The 23,679-nt window shown below is 24.3% G+C and overlaps 3 protein-coding genes across 6 annotated transcripts in view; all 3 read right to left on the minus strand.

Moving 5' to 3' along the window:
- Positions 1-672: 672 nt before the first annotated feature.
- LOC129614176 (probable lysine-specific demethylase 4B) lies at positions 673-6,767 on the minus strand. 2 transcript variants are annotated; one of them, XR_008697363.1, is made up of 8 exons: positions 6,567-6,767; positions 5,308-5,839; positions 4,910-5,248; positions 4,699-4,847; positions 3,982-4,631; positions 3,511-3,915; positions 2,435-2,643; positions 1,752-1,885 (listed from the first exon to the last, which is right to left on the minus strand). XR_008697363.1 is itself a non-coding variant. In XM_055528596.1 (7 exons), exons 2-7 carry the CDS (start codon positions 5,731-5,733, stop codon positions 1,083-1,085), a joined length of 2,772 nt encoding a protein of 923 aa, XP_055384571.1. In that variant the 5' UTR covers positions 5,734-5,839; positions 6,567-6,767; the 3' UTR covers positions 673-1,082. The 2 variants fall into 2 exon arrangements, 1 of the variants encoding a protein (XP_055384571.1); XM_055528596.1 differs by lacking the exon at positions 2,435-2,643 and having other exon boundaries at positions 673-1,885.
- A 1,099-nt stretch (positions 6,768-7,866) lies between these two features.
- On the minus strand, positions 7,867-10,696 carry LOC129614213 (MD-2-related lipid-recognition protein-like). The gene is made up of 4 exons (XM_055528661.1): positions 10,457-10,696; positions 8,415-8,531; positions 8,164-8,330; positions 7,867-8,083 (listed from the first exon to the last, which is right to left on the minus strand). Exons 1-4 carry the CDS (start codon positions 10,542-10,544, stop codon positions 8,000-8,002), a joined length of 456 nt encoding a protein of 151 aa, XP_055384636.1. The 5' UTR covers positions 10,545-10,696; the 3' UTR covers positions 7,867-7,999.
- Positions 10,697-16,816: 6,120 nt separating this feature from the next.
- LOC129614197 (putative uncharacterized protein DDB_G0271606) overlaps positions 16,817-23,679 on the minus strand; it is a 44,717-nt gene continuing 37,854 nt past the window's right edge. For 2 of the 3 annotated variants that reach the window (XM_055528640.1, XM_055528639.1), the window contains exons 4-8: positions 18,538-20,100; positions 18,296-18,464; positions 17,744-18,230; positions 17,519-17,675; positions 16,817-17,435 (exon numbers count right to left, since the gene is read on the minus strand). In XM_055528640.1, coding sequence (XP_055384615.1) covers positions 17,271-17,435; positions 17,519-17,675; positions 17,744-18,230; positions 18,296-18,464; positions 18,538-20,100 — 2,541 coding nt within the window. In that variant the 3' untranslated portion in view covers positions 16,817-17,270. Of the gene's footprint in view, positions 17,436-17,518; positions 17,676-17,743; positions 18,231-18,295; positions 18,465-18,537; positions 20,101-21,270; positions 21,339-23,679 lie in introns of those variants that run through there. The other variant, XM_055528641.1, reaches the window with a different exon arrangement.

A 23,679-nucleotide genomic window follows, 5' to 3' on the forward strand; every position in this document is an offset into this window, starting at 1 on the left:
AATACTTAATCTAAATTATAGTATGTACAAGCTTTCCAATTTTAAATTTTTTTTTACTTAATTTAAATAAAATATTTTTTTTTTCTCTAATATTAAAAAAATCCATTATATTATTAAAACTATTAAATAAACTAGATTGTTTTAATTTACACTAACATACAATTTATGAAAACATTCATTTATGAAGTACATACAAATATTTACCTTTTACTATTAACAATTTTAAACAGTATATTTGTTAATATACGTGTAGCATATATTCAAATTATATAATGAATAAAACAATTATTTATTTTTTCGCATTTGACATCTCCATTTTTATTGATTCCGTTAATAATTTAAAAATGTTTTCAATTTAAAATCAAGTCTTTTTGAATAAATTTGATTTTAAGCTATTAAGATTATCAATACATTTTTTTTAAATCTTTCGCAAGCATAAGTGTTAAAAAATTTAGTCTTAATATTATATAATGCGTCATAAATTTAGTTCCTACGTATAGAAAGAGAATACTTACGCATTAATATAAATTTTTATTTAATTTATACAAAAAAAATATAATTAAACTTTACATAATTAATTTGTTAAGGATTGAGATTAGCTTCTTTTTCAGAAATAGTTTTAATGGCCATAGTTTTCATTTGAAATAACATTTTGTATTCTATTATCATATAAAAGATGAATAAAGTTAGTTAATGAAATTTAAGAAATACCAAACATTTTTTTTGTATTAATTTTGTAGTTTCACAATATAGGTTTGGTATTCCAAATACGTGTTTCAAATTTAGATATTGTGATAATTTCTAATATGTATTTTCAACATTATTTTTTTGCATAGTAAAAATATTAAAATTTACTTGAAAATAACAAATGTTCAAATTAATAGAAATCGAATATGTATGCATACTTATTGAAAAAAAAATAAATAATTTTCAAAAAACTGAAACTATAGTTTAATTAGAAGCGGATTGAATAAATAATACTGAAATATATGTATATATTGAAAGTTCAGACGCAAATATTAGTTTGTTGAATAGTTTTGACTTAAAAACGAGATCTCAACAGGTTCCATTGATGAAAGATTTTATGCAAAAATTGTAGAATAAGTTGCATCTGAATTTTTATTCTTAATTTCACTTGTCTTTTCTTTATCGTTTCTTATATTTATAACATTTTGACTAGTTTCCATTTCTTCTAAATGTTGGCTTCCTACAATTGGTTGAAGTGATGTAATATTTTTTGATGCTAAACTATTTAAGTCTATCTTTTCTTGCATTAATAAATTCCTTAGATTTTCGTTCATAAAGCTTATTTCAGTGTATTGAAGTGGGGGAGTGAGGTTTTTAGTTTTTTGCTTATAATTTTCGGAAATATAATTTTTTTCATCATATTTTTTTTCTATTTCATGCGTTAAAAGTTTACATGGAATTTCTTCTACAAACCTAGATTGTTTGAGAAAACAATCAGATTTACTTTGTTCTTCATTATTATTATATGATTTCGAATTTAAAGAATCAACATCAGAAACCTTATCACAATTTGATATTATATATTGATTAGAGTTTTCACACGATGGTTTATAAGTTTTATCAAGTTTATTTTCTATAGTTTTTTCTTCTAATGGTGGTGATAATGTTGACAAATTATAGAAATTGGGTTTACGCATTGCTCGTAATTGATCTATTAATTTAGGCTGTTGTGATGGAATTTCGTCAGTGCAATTTGACCTACTTTTATCATCTACATTTTCATTAAGTTCCATATTTATTGTACAATTGTCGTTAAATAAAACTTTTACTGGTAACTTAGAAGTCATGGTGTTTTCATTTTCTGCTTGCTTGGATTTTGGTGTATAAGGAGGTGTCAAAATTGATTGGGCGGGCGGATCTAAAATCAAAATTATGTTAATTATATATATTTTCTAATATTTTTTTAAATTATTTTATTTTTATGGTTAATATGCTATGTATAATGAAATAAAAGCGGTAAAAATATTTCTTGTGTATCATGAAAACCATATTTTACTAAAAAGTTTGTAAAAATTAAAAAGGGTGTATAAAGAAAGAAGAACATTTTCATTATAAATTTGAAAAATCAAAAAGATATTACAAGTATATTAAAAAATGTATAATATGTTATTAATTAACAAAATTAAATAAATCGTTGTTAAATTAAAATGTTGAAAAGGATAATAAATATTTCGCAAATTTCTGTTACTTAGACTTCATTTCTTCGAGTTTCACAAAGAAACTTAATTTATAAAAATTAAAAGAAAAAAAAACAACAGAAGAGAAAAAATAAAAATTGATAAAATTTTCATATACAATATTTGTGATATTATTAAATCATGCTAAAAATTCTATTATTGAATAAAAAAAATATAATAAAAAAAAATTAGATTTAGTCTTTATTTAGTTGTTTCTTTGTTGGACATACCTTTTCGATAAATCTAAAATTGAATTTTAATTTAAATTCTTTACTTCACAAGGATACATTTTGAAAAATAAATAAATAAAAGGACTTATTATCGTGAGTATCTAGCTTTTGTTTTTATATATTTATATCTCCCTTATTTTATCCGGCATTTTATACATATTTTGTTGCTTTACACTATTTTTAGATCAATCATCTTAAGGGGCTAACAACTGGAATTAATTAGAAATTTTTGTTTTCAATTGATAATTTAAAATATAAGAAGTTTACATAAAGTAAATTTATAAAAAAAATAAGAAAAATATATAAAAAAATTAAAGGTAAAAAAGCAATATTATTAAACTACAATAAATATTTTCAAAATCAAATAGAGAAGTTCCTAAATTTAAAATAATCTTCAAATTAGTTTTTATCCCTTTTTGTAGTGTTGATTTTTAGTCCCTTTAATTGTTTGAAAATTATAAATTTAAACAATTCCACAATTTTAATGAGGTTTGTATTATCGATTAAACATAATACGTTTATAAAATTGTGTCTGTATTATGCAGTTAATATTTATAAATTTGCCAGAAGTTTATATTTCTATTTTATTTGGCGGTTCAGTAATTTGCTTTATATTTGATATTAAAAATATAAAAGCTGAAATTTAAGTTAACAGAAATTACATACGCCTGGATATTTTAAAATTATTTAAAAATTTAATAGTTGCAGCATAATATTAGCACTAATCATTTAGTAAATATGTACTGTTTTTTATAAATTACTTTTAGATCTTTTCTTGCTTTAAAAATTTAAGTGAAAATTTTACATAAAAAACTTGATCCGCGTGACACTTTTTTAACAAATAAAATTTATATATTTTATCGACCTAACGAATATTTTTAAAACATAATTTTTTCTCAAATCAAGAATTTCCAAATTTTTATAAATTATATTATATAAAAAAATTGAAATAAATTGTTTTAAATTTATTAATAAAATATTTAAATAAAAGAGACAAAAAAATAAAAATGTTGCATACAAAAAGAATGAAAATGTTGAAATCATATAGATAAATTACTATATTATAACCAATTTACCTTGTAAGGGACTTGTACCATTTGTTGGAGAATTCCCATTTTGTTGAATTGTATTTAATATAGAATTACAAGGTACTATTGGAGATGATGCTGAAAAAGTTATTGAAGCAACTTTGTCGGCAATTTTTTTGCCATTCTGTTCTGATTTAGCACCACTTCTTGTAACTTTACTATTTGAAGTATTTTTAGTAGTATTTAATTCAGTTTTAACATTACAATCCTTCTGTTTATCATTAATTTCGTCTAAAGTTGGTGACGCAGTCTTTTTGATAGGAATTTTCCCTTCAAATTTTTTCTCATTATTAAATAAATCAAGCGTTGGACTATGCAGTTGTTTTGTTAAGTGTGCATTTAGTTTTTTCAAAGTTTCAGCATTCGTAGTTTGATCTTTAGTTGATTCCTTTTCTAAAAAATATGTTTTTGAAAAAATAAGATAGATTTGTACTATTTTGTCTTCAACAATATACAAACCATCAATTTCTGATTTTTTCTTTCGACCGCGTCTCCGCACTACTTTAACTTCTTCCTTTTCTTTCTCAGATTTTGCTTTTTTAGATTCTCTTTTTTTCGTTAGTTTTTTTGAAGTTTTAGGTGTATTTTTTATTCTGTATTTTTTTGCATTTGCTGAAAACCAGTCGTCGTCATATTCCGAATCAGTTTTACGCCTCTTTCTTTGTTTTACATCATCTTCGTCATCTTGCTCAGAGTCATCAATGTAATCAAGAATTTCTTTAGTTGTCTTTAAATTTTCTTGTACGCATAATTCTTCTTCCTCATCTTCTTCCAATGTTACAACACTTTCATGTAGAACAGCTTTTATATCATCTGGTATATGAGGATTCGATTGTATTTCATTCAAGTCCAGATCTGGATTACGCTCTTTAAACGTTTTCTTCTTCATCGGCATGCATTGCTTTTTCATTCTCGATATTAAATTTGGCGCAATTTCATCATTATTTTTATTACACAGAACATCGAAATCAGATGGTGGATTTGATGGTATTTGATGACTTTGATCTTCTGGATGAAATCCTACATCCCTGCCCTCTAGCCAAGCTTCATATTTATCTGGTTGAAAGCGTTTTACAAATGTGTCCATTGATATTTTTACCATGTCATTGCTAGAAAAGTAGTGAATTCGTTTTAAGCAAAATACAATATGCCTTTCGTCTTTTTTTTTGTTTTTACCTGCATGTGCATTGGGACGCCCTTTTGCCATATTCAATCCACCGTTCCATTGCAAAATTAGTAGATTCTGCACAATTAAATCCGTGATTAAAACCAGAGTGATATCCAAATGGAAACGTTATCATTATTTCTCCACTCTCTTGTGTGATCTATAATAAAATTTTAAGATTTTACATAGTATGAAAAATTATTTGATCTGTTCTGAAAATACCTTATTGACAGTAATACCATGCTGTTTTAAAATTTGTGGATTTATTAAAGTCATTTTGTGCCTTAAATAAGCATGACAATTTTGATAACTAGCAGGAAAGTATTCATTTGCTATTTTTTCTAATTTTCGACCATGTTCAGGTGGAACCGCATACCATGTTTTCGGTGCGCCAAAATGTAAATAATTTATAGAATATAAATCCATGTCTTCAGTGTGCCATGCAAAAGTTGTTTTCCACATTCCAAAATACAAATAAGCTGTATTAACTCCATCAATTTTAATGCCATAATCTTCATTTACATAATCCAAAATAGTCCCCAATTTATTAATATTCCAAATCTAAAAAATTTACAATATTAAAATATTAACCTATTAGAGATTTTAATATTATGATTTACATTTTGATCTGGGTCGGTTATACTTCCGCTAATATCAGCACCATATATCGGTGCTACATATGTGATATTTTTCCAATATTTTCTCTCTAAATCATCATAGTCAAAATGTTTGGGAGTCTGATATCTTTCCGTATTTGCTAGCTCACTAAATTGCTTAACGGTCAAAGGCTTTTTCTGTATATTTATTTGCTGATAAAGACCTTGCTTTCCAGTTGCAACCTGACATATTGGAGCAGGTATTGTTACATTTAATGCATCTAGGTCCTCATAACCTCGTTTTCTAGGGATCCATTCAGGTGGTGGTATTACTTTTGCCAAACCAGCTTTTTGTGCTCCTTGGCTTTCCATATATTCAACATATTTTGCGAAATTTTTGAACTCGTCATAAGTTGGTCTAAAGACCATTATTTTCGGAATTCCGGTCATTTCGAAATTTTACAAATGCAAGTTGATATTTATTTTGCTTTTAATTAAGTTTTACAAATATTTTGATAGCCTCTCTCGGACACGCCAGATTTGATTGCTGATGTGCCTAAAATATTATCAATGCATTATTACTCTTATTTTAAATACAAAATATTTTTTTAAATTGCTATATATATAATTAATTAACTGAATGCGGTCACTCCTTGTGTACAAAAAAAAACGGATCACATTTTTAATAAACATAGGTACATGTTATACACAGCATATGTACCTGCCTAGGTACACTATTTACTTGCACATAAGTTGTTAGGTTTTATAAATTGAAGATTAACAATTTACATACATGAAAATATAATACATATGTACAAACCAAGTAATTATTGCGAAATTTATTAGCTATTTTTAAAAATGCTTTCTGAATTCAATAGCTACTGAAAAATTATATGTATAAACAATTAATTGTTTACAATTAGTTTAATTTTATTTCATATAAACATTTCAAAAAACATACTTAATTATATTAATTCCAGCTCAAATTTTAAGCAGAAATTTTATGATAGTGGTGTACGTGACTTCTGCACTAAAACACACTCATACAAACCTTTTGTATTTTGCACAATTTATATCAAAATAAAAATTTTTAGAAATTTTAAACATATTATTTTACTACTTCTTAAAAATTTTACTTGAATCTTGCTTTATTTACAAGTTTTTAAAAAAAAAAACCATATATTTACTGATTTTTAAGTATTAAAATTTTTTTTTTATACACCGTAGCCATTTTGAAGTGATTGTGTAGGTTTTTCATAACACTATATTTCAAATCAACTTACCTACAAATTAAATTTATTATATCATTTAACCTACAACTTTTTATTAATACTATAAATATTTTATTTTTAATTTAAATTCATATTATTAGTAAAAATTTTATTTATTTTTCTTTTTCTAAATAAAATACACCTTCGCGTGAGGGTACTGTTCAACTTTTAAAATTGAAACGATTTGAATAATGAATTGAACGATTTCACAAACTCGCGAGAAATGATGTGAGGAATTGAGGAAAAAAAGTATTTTGTTTTTGGAATTGGATATGTGTGTATTTGCTAACAAAAGAGAGCCACTATTTTGACATTCATGCCAATTACGTGTTAGAACACAAAACAAAGAATCGATTTGATACTCGATACATTATTGTTGATTAATTAACGATACATAAGTAGTTTACTGCAAAAGATAAATATAATATTATATAATAAAAGATAATGCATATGATATACATATAGTACAATAAATATTTTCAATCAAAAAAAAACAACCGAGTATAAATTATTAGTTGTAGACTTGAATACTTGTCCGCCATAACAAATTTTTCGCGATAAAAATTTTTGTATTTATTACATAAATGAAAGGGAATTACATAAATGAGTAAGAAAAATAAATACATATTTTGTATTTCTGTGGTGAGTTAAATAATTGAGTGAATTATGTCGATCAAATTACATACATATTCTTATGTTGCCTTCATCCATATAGAACATTTAGAGAATATGTGGTTTCTGAGTGTTAAACATAATTTTAAATCCTTGGTTTAAATCTTATAACAACTAATGTATACTGCCGCGCGCTAATTTTGATTTAATTTTGATATTTAGAAAAGCTATTATTAGTTTTGATGTTTAGATTTTGACAACTATAGAAATAGTTGCTGTTATTAAATACTCCATTGCTTACAATAATTTTCCAGAATATGCAAAGCCAAAGTATATCTATTAATAAGTAATTCGACTCGTTCCATTCCGTTAGTTTTCGTTTGCATCTTGCCTTCGAATGTATGAAAGCAAAAGAGATTGAAATTTCATGTATGAATGTACACATGCAGGTACCTATGGTACAGTAGATACACAGTATCAGGTAGTGACACAGAATTAAAGAAATTCGTAAAGAAAAAGAAGGTGTATGCATACTGATTAATACTTTATGAAATATAATTAAATTTTAAAAGAGAATCTAAGGAAGAGCAAAAATATTTTATTTATATTTTATACTGTAACTTAGATTTATATTCGTTTGATCGGTGATTTGGGAATTTTTCACTCAAAAACTAATACATGTTTTTTAAGTTATATTTTTTATATTAATAAAATTTTTTTGGTTTTTTCAACTATATTAAATTTGTTTATGTAATCTTTATTTGAGCAAAAGCAATAATTTTCAATTTTAATTTGAAAAAAAAATTCAGTTTTATTACGCTACAAATTAAATTTTATCTTTTAAGTTCAATTGCAGTAATGAAACAACAATCCACTTTATTTCCACTTGTAAGGCGCCATTTAATGTCATAAGTATTCTTAAACACAAAAAAAAAAAAATAAATTAATACATTTCTGTATAAGTTACCTACTTATTTATTTATAAATTTATACTCACGATTGGAAATTTTTTTGCAATTTGCAATGAATATTTATAAGTTTGCTTAGTTCCTTTTACTACTGGACATGCTGTATGTTTGCAAGCATCTGTATCCATTCCTGTTAATGGTAAATCAGCTTCAGTAGCCCAATATACTTGACCCACAAGAGAATCAGCGTCATTCTCTTTTTATTTGAATTTTATAAATAATATGAAAAGAATTCCAAAATATTATATGAGTATAAAGTAATAATAAAAATTAAACAAACTTGGAATAAAATCAAATTCAATGTCAGCAGTTTTTCCTCTTTTAATTACACATGGTTTATTTGAAGCAGCTTCTGGACAAGGATTTATTTTGACATTGCTAACTGTACATGTTTCTTCTGAAATTTTTAAAATATAGAAAAATATTTTTAATAATTGTGTTTCAGGTTAAAAAGTAAAATTTTTACATATAATTTACAATAATACTAAATTTTATAATAAAGTCTACAATAATACTAAATTTTGAAAATTTTAAAGGATGCAGTAAGGATGCACTGTAAACTATAATAAAAGTATGGTAATTTTTCTATTGGAAAAAAAGAAAGAAAAAATTGTAATAGGTAAGAAATAAATTGGTAAATTTTTTAAATAAATTGCAATTTAGTGACTGCAGGTAAAAAGATTTTAAATTCAGGTAATTGGTTTCATTTCGGGTTTTTTTTGTACCTGTAGCCTTCCATATATGTACATACATAGGTATATTAATTTTAAGGATATTTAGGTTGAAATTTTTTCTCAAAACTTATAAACGTACTGAAAATATTAACAAAGAAAAAATCAGGTAGTTTTTTTGATTATTGCAATAAAAAGGTTATTTTGGCAGGACAGTTCACCAAATTTAATCAAGAAATAAAGATATTCATTAATCTGAACCTTGATATACATACATATATTTATTTAGAAATTTCTTGCTGTTTTTAATTTTCAATTGTATTGTTGATTACAAATTCATGACTAGGACTATATCTCAATTTGCTTTTGATGAAATTTATGCATTAAGGTAAATTTGCCGCTTGCACATATGTACATTTACACTTCTACGGATGAGTTAAAAATAAACTAATCATTTTCTTGACTGCCTGTTATGATTTTGATCGCATAATTTAAGTTTTAAATACATTGGTTTAAATTTTTAAAAATTGAATTACAAATGACGAAAATAATATTCCATATCAGTATAATTACGATTTCTTATATTCAGCATTTTGTTTGCATGTCATTAAACTTATAAATTAATTTACAAACGATTCAATAAATATTTTAAAATACATTTAGTACTTGTGTTTTTTTTTTGATAATGCCTTAGGGTCAACTACCCTACTCAAATTGTATAAGGGTTATCTTTAGGTCAAAATATAAAGTAAAATAACATAAAGCTAAAACAAAATATATTTAATTATCTTTTGTAAAATAAAAAACACAAAGGTAAATAAAATTACTTAGTGATAGAAGTTTCAGTTCGGAAAGCTCGGATGGTTTATACGACACACGAATGTCCGTATTCAAAATGTGTTTGATTTTAAATTAATACACAAAAAGTTAAAAAATACTTTTCAAATTTAAATGATCCAGTTCGATTTTTTTAAAATTATTAAAAAACAATTGTGAGATACATACGAGTAGAAGTACTATCGATCAATACCGATAATTAATCTGTATTACATACTTATAATAAACGAATAATCACAATCTATCACAATCTTATGACAAATAACAAAAAAAAATTTGTGTTTATATGAGATTCATATTTACATGTAAACTTTGGGCTCAGGTAGACACGACTTAATTGTAAAATCATTGCGCACATATTTAATCGATCATATAATCGTATATATTGTGTGCGCGCATACCATATTTAAACATATGGAAAACAGGCAATCAAACAGTTGCAAAACTGAAAATTGTATGTCTGCCTACGTCACTAAAAATTAATTGAATTTTAAATTAAAAAAAAAAGTAAATCCGATTTAAATTTTGTCCCTTAAGTCATTTCGAACTACATATAAACATATATATAGATTCTTATATACATTTCTGTGTAAATTTTAGAATGAATTTTGCACATCAAACTCGTATATTCTCTCTGATTTTGCAACATAAAATTTATGTACACTTAATCTTATTAAATTGTTCACATACATACATATCTACTTAAGCGAGTGTTAGAAGCGCAAATATATTTTTCATCTCATATGGGTTAATTATTAAAAAAAAAAAAAATTTATATAAATTTAAATATTAATATAAATTTTGTTCACATTACCTGTTCCCGAGCATGACCGAAATTCAACTTCCTCACATTTTGCATATGCAATTATAGCAAAGAAAACAATGCATCTAAAATTAAACATAATTTCTTTTCGGCTTTGTATTATACTCCGTAGAATAGAAAATTTTAGAGATCTAAAAATTATTTTTTTTTTTCTTCTTTTAATTTTTTATATTTATTTCAATTTCTTGATATTGAATTTTATTTTTTTTTTCAAAACTGACAAGTACTCAATAAGACGTTTAAAATCAAACTAATGAGATGAAATGCTAGAATTCGTCACTGAAGGTGTAGAAATCAAGTGAAAAATATTATCCTCGTGAAGAAAATAAAAATAAAAAAAACGAGATTAAGTGGAAAAAGAAATATGTACATATCCATAAATTTATATTTACAACAAGAATTATGTATAAATGTATAGCTATAAAATGTATAGAAAGTAGCTTTATGTACATAGATTCATAAATATATTTAATCTTATTATTACAGGGTGGGTATTCTATTTTCTAGATTATTCATAAGTTTTTTATATGACTTACTCTAAAAAAATTTTGATTTGTAAAAGAAAACAGCAAAAAAATTCATTGGGGGTGGAGGGAGGTTGCAGATATTCTCATTTTCATTTACATATATACAGGGAAAGTCCGGTACCTTTTTTCAACAGGCTATCATCTCAAAAATGAGTAAATCTTCACCCACCCACCCCGTTCACCGTGACATTCATTTGTAAGCTTTACTTTTATAATTTAAATGAGATACCCTATATATACATTATTTTTATGTCTAATTTTCAAATTTTTGCACATATACATATACCCATTCAATACACATAAGAAAACGTATTAAAAAATCATTGTTAGTCAGATTCAAAATAAGCATTTTTAATTGATAATCAGTTGAGTTCATAATACTATATAAAAGTATGTATAATATTTATGATTATTATTATAATAGATTTATAAAGAATTCAATTTACTTTGTAAATTTTAGATTTATTGATATTTGAGTAAATTTATGCATCCAATGTTTTACAATGCTCCTACATCATCATAAACCGTTTTTATGGTTTTACGAGTATAGAATTATGAGTACTATACAATAAATTCAAAATATTTAATGCATAAACTATAGGAAAAATAAAATAGCCGATTTTTAACAATTCATTTTTTTTTTCAATACTCTCCAAATTTATATTAGTTAAATTATATACCACATTTCATTAAAAAAATGAAATAAGATGCTTTAATCTTTATTAAATTATTATCATAATTGATTAATTGTTCTTCTTCAAATTTACTTATTATTTTTAAATTTTCTTATCGTTTCTGTCTTTGCTAAAATATGTGCTAATGTATATGTATATACCTATACAAAATTCATTTTAAATAATCGTATTGCTTTATATAGAAAATTTCAAATTTACTTACGTCTACAAAGGAGCATACATAATTATATTTGTCTATTATATCATTATAATTTCTTGTTAATAATATTAAAAATTTCGTTTTACTTTTTATTGATTTCTGTTTTCTGACGAATTTTATTGTTTATAATGTATTTTTTATTGTATTTATGTTGTGTACAATTATTGTATATAACTTATGTACATATGTAAATTGTTTAAGTTATAATTTTTGGTTACATTTACTTTATTAAATATACTTATATATACATATATGTATTTATCAATATGCAACTATTACTTACTTTTCTCTGCTATTACTAAATCTAAGTTTTTGCGGTCATTATTGTCATTCAATTCGGTTTTTTTTATTCCTTTTTCATGTATGCACTAATTAGGGTGCAGTGCAAAATTTTGAAAGAGACATCCTGACTCAATTCAATTTTTCACTCATTTCTATTTCTTTTTTTTTGACATTTTCTCTATTTAACAATTATCTCAGGCACAAACCCATTTCTGTTTTCTGATTGAAAATTTATATTGAATTTTGTGAAAATTTATATGAATTAAAAATATTTTTGTATATATATATTTAAATATCAAAAAATTTTCATTTATGCACTCAATAATGAGAAATGTACTATTGTACGACTATGTTTTGATTAATAAAAGTAATTTAAAATTGTTATAGCAGATGTTGTACATAATATTTTCGATAATCCTAAAAAAATATTTATTCTTTTTTCTATTATACGCTTTTTTGTTTATAGTTAAATGCATCATATATATTAATAATAAGTTTATTAATATATATTAATATATTATTAATAAATATTAAAATTTTACTACAATTACTTTGCACCTTACAATTGAAATCGACTTATAATCTTATGTAAAATCGATTTTGCGAAAAATATTTCAGTTTTAATTTTTTTTTGAATTTTTTTTTACTATATATTTTATATAAACGTGTTTAGAAATATATATTATTTAATATACACATATATATTCCTACATAATTCAATTATAATAGATGATTGAATGCGACGCATTTTCCTAATTTATTAAATATTCATCTTTTTAGTAAACATTTTGTATGAATGTGAATTATGTCTTGCATACCCGCATTTGTATACATATGTATATCTAGTAAATTTATGACCTTTATGAACTCTAAATTGTACTTTATTTGTATGTAAGTAAAGATATGTATGTACATATGTCTTTTAAATGTTTTAAATATTGTATAGTCTTCCAAATATCCACGGTTTCATTCATAATTTCTAGTTACAATAGTTTATGTACGAATGTATATATATGCAAATAAATAAAGTAAATTCAGAATTAAGATGTTTATTAAAATTTTCTTTAAATTTATGAAAGGGAAGTAGATTTTATTCAATTTCAATTTTATTTTATATATATAATACATACATATAATATTTATTAACATATTTGGACGTATAAAAATATAAATATAATTTAAAAAAAATTATAATAATAATATAAATAAAAAAAGATAATAAATATAATAATAATAATAATAAAAGGTAATTTTTCAATTAAAGATAATGTTAAAAATTTCAATATAAAATGTAATGCGATTTTATATTATTTATATTGTGTATATGGGGCCAAGTATGATCACTGAACTCAATTTTAATAAGTTGATTTCTGTGTTTATAGTATCATTTGAATTAAATTTAATATTGTTAGTTATTTAAATGAGAATTTTTTTCTGAAAAATTTTTTTATAATTTTGTATAAAGATTTTGTTTGTTAGCACAGAATACAGTTTTTATGTTTAATTATATATCCGTTCAAAATTACTTTGAAAATTTAAATAGCATTATTGGGCATTATTGACGGTAAATATAATTATTGACATAATATAATTTTATCAAATAAATAAAGTTGAAAAATTTAGTATGTAAAATTTCTAAGCTAATGCATAAAATTTAATTTATCATTGACGTTATGTTAATTATTAAACTGTTTTCACAACTTCGATCACTATTTCAGAAGCATATATTTTATCTTTCTGAAATATTCTCAGTTGAATTCATTAATTCACTTCTGATACATTATGAAACAGAAATCAATTTGTGACAGTTTCTATGGTTATTTGACGGTGTTTTTTCCCCTCTTGAATATTGTTGTGTTGAATATACTTTAAAAAATTGAAAACCAACAAAATGAGTTGCGTCTAGAAATGAATTTTTAAATTTATTATACAAACATCTTTTTATTTATTATAATAAAGAATATAATTATATATTAATTATTTTACTCTTCATAATATCAACAAAAGAATTCTTACTTAAGTTTCAAACACACGCATAGGATGTGTCATTTAATATTTCGAAATGTTAAAAAAGTTTTAACATAGTGCATAAAGATTTAACTTTGTATTCACAATGTTAATAACACTGAAATGTTTATGTATGCCAAATTTTAGATCCGAATTTTTTTGTCAAATATTTCGTTAGTTTTGCCTTGATTTCATTACTTTGAATAAAGTTTTGAAGACTAATAAGAAAATTTGAATTAATTAATAAAAATAATTTTTTTTTATTTTAATTTAAATATACATAACTTAATTTTAGATTTTCAGTACTCGAGAATGTCAAATGATAAATGTATTATGCTACAGATTCAAAAAACGTAATATAAAGTATTCTAACAAAGAATATAAAGTATTCTAATTAAAATTTTCAATTTCTTGTTGCCGATCTCGAAATTACACAAAAAATTGTTTGTTAAAAAAATCTAAAGAGCGTGTTAAACATCTAAGTTCATTTGCACCCAGTATTAATAATTTACTGATTAATTTTTTTTTTTATTTTTAAACAATCATAAAAATATTAGGTGCGAAAATGTGATTATTAAAAAAATTTGTACATATTCTTCAAAATAAAAATAAGTTATCAATTATTTAAAATAATTTTTCTAGTTTTTTTTTTTTTTAAATAATAATTAAGAAGGTTATTATAACGTTTTTATTTAAATAAGTCAAATATTTTAATATTTTTTTGTGTAAATATAGACAGTGCACCTACTCCTTATAATTTTTTATTTTCAATTAATTAATTCTCTCTCTTAATTCTCTCTTTTATTTCTGTTAAGTTTTTGCTGTGGAGTCTATGATCTGTCTATGAAGTCTATGATAAATCGTGACATTCAAAATGCCTTGAAAAAACTTTTTTTTCAGCTTTCCTGCAATATTATTACCCTAGCAAAACTTTAAAAACAAAACCAATTATTTCAAAAACACATTGGTTAGCTATTAAAGTGTTAAATTTGGCAGGAAAGTGCTAAACAAATTTATTTGGCCTGGACACATTTTTTAATTGAATAAATTCAACAAAATTGTTTTGACATATTGTGGTAAAAAAGTAGTCTCTATTTTTTCACTAGGCTGTTTGATGTCTTATTGTGTAGTTAAAATTCATTTTTTTGCAATTTGGATCTTGTTATATTGAAGTAATTGTTTATTCTACAATATGGATCACGGATATAAAGTAGTATTTAACTGATATTGAATTTTGGAGAACTAGGAGATTAATACATGTACTTATGGTGAGTTTTACAATTTGCCTGCAAAATTTTATTTCAAAACTGTATTAAATCTAATTTTCAAGTAAACTTTGTTTTTTCATTTTCTTCTGCTTCTACAAAGTTTTATTTTTTTGATTAAAATTGGTCACTATACAAATGTAAAAAATTCCAATGAAAAATTATCTTCACATTTTAACTAATTCTAAAAACATTAACAAAATTTAATAAAATTTAAATCACACCAGCTTAATAATATTTATATGCATCCTAGGGGGGTTTTGATACAAGACGGTGGTATGTACTTACGTATTTGGTGTAACGCTGCTCTGAATGATTGAGATTAAAAATATGGTAACATAAATTCTGGATCCAATTTTATAACTATGTATTAAAAATTCTAATTATCTGCTTAAATGTTTTCTCTTATTTTAATCAGAGATTTTATAGAAATTTCTTTATTTACATTATTTTATTTTGGTAATATATTACAAATATTTTGTAAAATAAAAAAAATTCATATTATAATTAAAAATTCTTTATGCTCAACTGTTTTTTTTTGTATTTAATATAATTTTCAAAACTAATAATAATTAAAATACTAATTTTATTTGACACATCACTTACATATATAATATTTTTAAGATTTGAAAAAAGAATCGAGTTTATTTTTCATTTTTTAGGAATTGCCTTACTGGCAGTGCATTTCTTTGCTAATTAAATAATGTTTATTCAGGTTTTGAGTCTATATTTTTGAAACAAAAGTGCATGCGTTATAATATATATTGTAAATGTATTAAGGCATATTAAATATACATATATATATTAAAATTTATATATCAAACATTTTAATGATTTCACATACACATATTTTTAATATTTTATATTACATCATTTGAATAAAGAATACAGAAACAAATTTTGAATTCGCTTCATAATTAAAAAGTGTTTTAACTAATGGATGGAAGATACCTAACATTTATTGAACATGTCTTTGCAATCACGGTTCAAATCAATTGTTCTTAGCACAAAAATTTTACTACACAAAGTAATTATTATTTTTCAAATAACAATTTTTTGATATTCAAGCAGTAAACACAAGAAGTAATAAAAAACAAAATCAAGTATAGTAGTTAATATGGGAAAAAGCCATATTTTATGAAATGATATGCAATTACAAGTAAGTCACTACAGTTTGAAAATATTGCATACATATTGGAGACAATCTAAATGATCCTAATGCATAATATAATTATAATTCATTGAAACCAAGTTTATGTATTTACAGATGTAACTCTTTAAAATTTAATACTTAGATTTCGAATTTAAAATGATTTAATGAAATTTTGAGAGTTTAGGATAAATTAAATAAGAAGAATAAAATAAAAGGGGTCAATTTTTTTTTAAATACTAATCAAAAAAGTAAAATTTTTCTACGGGAAATTTAAAATTATTGAATTTTAGAATATTTCTTTAATTTTTGTTCCGTATTGATTGCAGTAACACTAAATTAAAATAATCTTTATTATTTGTATGTATGTAAATAAGTTTTATATAAGTATAAATTTAAATGTTAAGTATTCTAACAGAATATCAAATTGCACGTCCGGCTATTTTTTATTTAAAACGGCAGAAAGCACATTTTAATTTAACAAAAAATTTTTGTTTTTCCTCTTACATTTATAATATTTTTAATGTAATATATATATTATTTAATGTGTGTATGTATTTTAGATTTAATGGTGTGTATTGAACTTTTATAATACTATATATATATATATATTATCAGATAACATACGTACATAATGTATATAAATAATATTTACAAATTTATTAAATGAATTTCTAACATTAAACTATACATAAAGTTGTGTCTTTGCATAATGAAATTTGAGCCTCTTGTAAAATTCTTAATCGTGGCCCTAATGGTACTCCAAGTTTTTGAAGACGTTCTTCACCCAAATATGGTAATTCAATCATACCAACACGTTCTGATTCAAATAATTCTGCATATTTCTAAAAATAAAAAAAAGAGCAAATGTAAAAATTTTCCAATTAAATATTGTAACAATTTTGTTATAAACCGAATGTAATTGTACCTCATAGCCCAGTCTTTTAAGGAATAGTCTCATTAGAGGTGGATCTTCACCAAAAAATTTTGTTAATTTTTTAACACGTTTTGGATTTGTTAAATTAGGTGGTTCTGGTTCGGTATTTTGTGTTCCAAATATTATTTGCGAACGATGGGCTTGATTTCTGTAAATTAAAAATATTAAGGAAAGAAAATTTTAAAGTGTGTTAATTTAAAAAAAAATGTGCTGTACCTTAATGTAGTAATATCGTCTCTCATTCGTTCCAATTCTAAATGCTCTGATCTCATTTCAGATGACAAATGCGCAACACTTCTTGCTAATGTTACCACATGTGATTCTAAACGTTGAAAACGTTTATTTATACCTTTGATATCACGTACTTTTCGGCGATCTTCATTTCGTCGACGATCTCTTATTGGCCTACTACTAACCGAACTTGAAGGTAATGAACTTAAACTGCCATGTCTTCGTCTGGCTGATCTTAATGGTGTTTCATTTATACGACTAGCAGCTGGGGCATTTCTTGATCCCAACATTTTTAAGACTTCTGAATACATATGTTCTAAACCTTCTAACTGACTTCTAATATGTCTTAAACCTTGCGTATCAGTTTCTGAGTCACTAACTGATTGTCCGGCACACCACGGTCCACCAAGGAGTGATTCTAAATCCAATGATCTTGTTGTTGTTGATGTTTGATCATTATCTAATCCGAATACTGCGTTATAATAGAAAAAATGTTTTCAAGAAAATCATTAAAAAATAATTTAAAAATTTATTTACAGTGTCTTTTGAGTAATGATTGCTCTTGTTTCTTTCCAATTCTTGAAATATTTTGCTTATGGATAGAGGAACTGGGCCAACCAGCTCGACATGGTCCAATAGCAGCAGCGCTTCTTCCTGGTCTATTATAACTGTCCATTCCATATTCTAATTTATTAGAATCAGTGGACTAAAATAATAAATTCTCATTAAAATTTAATCATGCTAAAATTTATTGGTAATATATAGAAAATATTACTTACCGGTTTACTTTTAGTTCTACTATTAGGTACTCCATCCGGAGAAACAGGTGGTAGAGGTGGCGTAATAGAGGAAACACTGCCTGATACTGTGCTTTCCGGTCGTATATTCAAATTTTGCATTCCCGGCTCTAAAATATTACGTAATTCTGCATCAACAATATCCACCCATTCTGAATCATTTTCTTTTGAAGGTCGAACTACCGAATCAGAGTTTTCCGGACTTGTGTCAACAGCTTTTCGACCACTTGAGTATGCAGCACTTCCACGGCCAGAATCAACATTAGAACTATGATTACCACTTTTATCATAATCAGAACTTGCTGCAGAGCTAGGTAATTTTGATTTTCCGTCTGGCTTTGGCATAAGTTTAGGTGGTCCTTGTGGTTGACTTCCAGATGCTTGCATATTATTTGTTTCATTTGAATTAATTTGTTGTAAGTCTTGTAAATTTTGATTTAATTCTTGGTGATGTTGAACACCATTTTGCTGATTTTGTTGTAATTGCTGTTGCTGAGCTTTATGAAATGATACCCTAAGTAAATCTTGCCTTATTTGCATTGATTGCATATTTAAAAGTTGTTGTTGAACTTGAGCGTTATGGTTTTGAATTTGTTGTGGAGATGGAGTATGAATATAAGGCGATTGATATTGTTGATAATTTTGGGGTTGTTGTTGAATTTGCTGCTGTTGCTGTTGTTGATGCATATGAAATTGTGTATAAGTACTTGGCGTACTAAATGCATTTGGAGTATTTCTAAAGTGGTGTGGAGAGTTTCTAGGTGTTTCATTTGGAGGATTTTGTTGGTTACATTGTTGTTGCATTTGTTGTGAAATTTGAGTTTGGTGTTGATGCTGTTGTTGATGCTGTTGTTGCTGCTGCGATAAATATAATGTATTTTGGTTCGGTTGATTTTGTGATCTTTTGTGGTGAGTTACAAAGCCACCATCGTCACTATCAGTTATATCAATATTCGCTAAAGATCCTCGTCTTTCAACATTCTCTAAACCTTGTGAATTTCTCCGATCAAATCCTACATTTAATTGAGGTTGAGATGTAGCTCTCTGCTGAACACCACGTAATCCTATATCATGAGATGTAAATTGTTGTTGAGCTTGTTGTTGGTTGACATTTTGTTGGTTCGCTGTTTGTTGGGGTAAATTAGTTTTCGCGGAATTCCATAAATTTGCTGATTGAGTTGTATTTAATCCATGATGATGTTGACGCATATGAGGTGGAAGTGCAGAATAAGGTGAACGCAATTCATCTTGTTCAGCTGAACTTTGTTGACTGTTTTGAACTATAACATTATTAAGTCCATCAATATTTTCATTTGCATCTTTTTTAAATCTAGAAGAAATGAGATCTTTTATTGTATGATAAGTTTTCGTTACAGCATTTTTCGAATCTTTTAGCTCGCGATCTTTATTATTTTCCCTTTCAGCTAATGCTGTAACATCTTCAGGTAAACGTGCTGGAGTTCTAGGTATTGCTCCCGTTAAATTTGGTTGTGTCGAATCTTGATGATGGTTATGTGCTTGTAATTGTTGTTGACTTTGAGTATTCTAAAAAATAAAATGAAAGATTTTTTTATGAAACTAATTTTTTGTATAAAAGGTTAAGATTACTGTTGCTGTTCATTACAATGAGATTAAAAATTCATTTAAATAAAGAAATTGTTTATTTTTAAATTACTGAGATTAAAAAAATTAAATTTTTTCTCATTTTGGGGAAAAAATAATTTCAACATTAATTCGAAAACTAAACTGATTCACTAGATAGTTTTACGAAAATTTTTGAAAATGGGCGAAAGTTTTTGTATAAATAAATTTTTTGCATAAAACAGGCGCAAATCCAAATACAAAATCGTATGCAGATGTTTTCAAAGTGCCAGATTTACTCACAGAAAAAAAACAGATTTTTTTGCAAGTGCAAATCGTCAAAGGCATATGATTTTAATTGTATGTATGTACAAGATACAATACAAGTACAAAATGCAACCGGAAAATTTTAGTATCATAAAATAAAATTGTAATTCGTAATACAAATCTTGCATGATTAAAAATAATCTTCTCTAATTTTATAGTAATCGTTATTACTCGTAATAATGCAATATTATTTTTTTTATATAGGATGATAGATAGGGTGATTTTTTTATTTTTTTGCAATTAAGTTTTTGGTATTTTTGCTTTTGATATTTCACAAAATCTTTTTGATAAAGCTGCCAACGGTAAATCGATCCAGTTTTGATCTACGTCAATTTAGTCTAAAAAATTATTTATATTTAACATAAATTTTATTTAAGAAAACATTTTAATCCGAAATTAAAATGCTTTCTTAATTCATTGGAATCCGAAATTTTGCGATTTAATTCAAATCTTTTTAAATCACTATACAATAAAGAAGATGTAATTGTTGATATTCCTGTCAAAATGAGCAAGTCTCACGTAAATTTTAATTTTTTTGTCTTTGAATAAAAAAAAAAAAAAAACTGTATAAAAACCACCCGTTATCTTTCATAATTGTATATGCAAAAATTTCAATACATTCACATATAAAAAGCCCCTATTATTACTATAATGTAATCCTATGGTAAAATCAAAAATATTGCGTGATATTATGTTATTTATATTTATATACATATGTAAGTATGTTGGTATGTAAATTACTAACTTATATGTAAAAAATAATAAGTTATCCATGCAGTTTTTTACTTTTTTTTTTTATAAACTTACATTTTCCAATGCAAATTCCACCATTATTATTGGTTCTCGTATTTATTATGTTTTATTGTTTTATTTATTCCTTTCTTTCCGATGAAATGAATTCGTTTTAAATATAATTAAGTCTTGTGTTTAGTATTCAAAGATTTCTTCTTTATTATTTTGTAAATTATAATTTTTGATATAACAATTCAATTAATAAATCAAACGTAAAATTCATTTTGTTTCCACTTTATGCTTTTTATGTTTTTTTAAAAGTCTCGCTTTAATTTTGCAATTATATATTTTTGGAACATTATTTTTTTAATTTTGGGATATTCTTTGGTCAGTTAATAAGTGTATAGATATACTCGTATGAGGTTCTTGGAATTATTTATGGTTCTGTTAATAAAAATTGAATTTTATATAGTTTAATTAAATAATTGATTTGTTGATCACAAATTAATTGATAATCTTATTTTGTTTTAATAATTCATTGATTATAAAACAAATTTATACGAACTAAATAATTTTTTCCCCTATAATTGGGTTATTTATTTCAATTACTTTGTTGTATGTGAATTTTTTCTTAATAAAATTCTTGAAACTTTTGTTATTTGCATGTTTGAACGAAAATTTATTACAACATTATCATTATGCAACATTACTTTACTTATTATTATTGTCAGTTGTCAAAAATCATTCAAAAAAAAAAATAATGAAAATAAAGAAATTGTTGATTTTTATGATTATCAAATTTAACTAAATTAAATATTCAAAAACCCATAAAAAAAATTACATACACTATACAGAGTGTTTTCCATAAGATATAGCGGGGGGCGGGGGCAGGGTGGGGTTAAAGGCAGCTTTATATTAGATGATTCCGAAATTAGTCGGAAACATTTATTTGTATAAATGAAAGAAAAAATCTGATACCTTTTTTTTAAACAGGCTGTAGCTCGAAAACGAGATTATTTGCATCAGCCCCCCCCCCCCCCCCATACAATTTTTTGCTTTTTACTTATTTGTTAACTTGTGGGAAACACCTTGTATAATTAAAAAATATTATTGAATATAGTTTATTAAATAATATTATTGAAATAATTTTGCTTTTATATACTTTTAAAAATTGAATGGAATGAATTGGAATTGGGAGCGCTTTTCCATTAAATGAATTTATTTATTGATTTTTCATTACCCTTTGTTTTGAATGTTAAACAATTTTTATAGCTAATTAATAAAATTCTTTATTTTAAGTTGGTTTTTTAAATTTTTTAAATTGTTCATGGACAATAATACCGGAATCCTCACAATTTACATAAGAATAATATGAATTTAGTTTTTATTAGAAAAAAATATATGCAATATTCTGCTTATTTTTATTAACAAAATATTGTGAAACGCAATATCATGGTATATTGAACTGTACAATGCCGTACTATATTTATTTATTATTTAATTTTGAAGAATTTTGATTAATACCACAATATTTACGTATATATGCTTAAATGTTTTTTAAAAATTTATGTTATCCTCACTATTGGGAAATTGTAAGATTCACAAGAATTATTTAGTTGAAAATATTTTATTTAATTTAATCTGTAAAATATTAAGTATTATTTTTAATTTTATTAATAATTATTTTATTTTATTTATGTTTAACAAAATATGATTAATAAGATCTATAACAGAATGAATAATAGAATTTGTTTCAGGATCGTTTATAAAATTCATTTAATTTTAAACAAATAAATTTGCACATGTAAATTTGCTTATGTATATATATAAATATCGTCGGTATTATGGAAGAGTCACGAAACTGCAAGAATGTATACAGAAAAATTAAGCAATTTCTAAACTATATTTAATTTATAAAAAAAAAACACCCTCGTAACTCTAACATTAGTATTTTTAGAAAAATAACGTTGTAAATTTTACACGTCTCTGCAAATTGACATTATTGTGTATATTTTTAAATGGGTTTTTCTCGTAACATAAAAAAAAATAATAGTTTCGTGCCTCTTCCTTAAAACCGACCATATATTGCATTAAAAAATCTCAATTAATATAAATTAATTATAAATATTTTTTAATTATTATTATTATTAAAAATAATTTTTGATTTAATTTTAAAAAACAAAAATAAAATAAATGAATTTTTTTTTATATTAATTTCAATAAATTTTGTACATTTTACATTTATAATTGTAAATTGGTTGTAATTTTTCAATTGAATAGTAAATATATTTCGTAGAAAATACGAAATATATAATTCATAATTTTAGCCTAATTGTGTGTATCTCCCTTTATCACTCACTTTTATTAGTCATTTTCAAATTAGCATTTTAATTTTTCCAATTAGATTTTTTTTCTCACATTTTCACAACTTGTCAACTTTAAAAACAAATTGATTAGATTTTGTCACTTAAAAATTACATTAAA

Source organism: Condylostylus longicornis, unplaced genomic scaffold (assembly GCF_029603195.1).
Source record: "Condylostylus longicornis isolate FDR11 unplaced genomic scaffold, ASM2960319v2 ptg000106l, whole genome shotgun sequence".
NCBI classification, from domain to species: domain Eukaryota; kingdom Metazoa; phylum Arthropoda; class Insecta; order Diptera; family Dolichopodidae; genus Condylostylus; species Condylostylus longicornis.

What these genes read in the sequence shown, in the direction of transcription:
- LOC129614213 (XM_055528661.1), bottom strand. Translation starts at nt 10,544, where the DNA reads ATGTTTAATTTTAGATGCATTGTTTTCTTTGCTATAATTGCATATGCA. An exon ending in TGAATTTGATTTTATTCCAA is followed by an intron (nt 8,331 to 8,414) that starts GTTTGTTTAATT and finishes TCAAATAAAAAG; the next exon opens with AGAATGACGCTGATTCTCTT. An exon ending in TTGCAAAAAAATTTCCAATC is followed by an intron (nt 8,084 to 8,163) that starts GTGAGTATAAAT and finishes TTTGTGTTTAAG; the next exon opens with AATACTTATGACATTAAATG.
- LOC129614176 (XM_055528596.1), bottom strand. Translation starts at nt 5,733, where the DNA reads ATGACCGGAATTCCGAAAATAATGGTCTTTAGACCAACTTATGACGAG. An exon ending in TAACCGACCCAGATCAAAAT is followed by an intron (nt 5,249 to 5,307) that starts GTAAATCATAAT and finishes TAAATTTTTTAG; the next exon opens with ATTTGGAATATTAATAAATT. An exon ending in TGGTACAAGTCCCTTACAAG is followed by an intron (nt 1,886 to 3,510) that starts GTAAATTGGTTA and finishes TTTTGATTTTAG; the next exon opens with ATCCGCCCGCCCAATCAATT.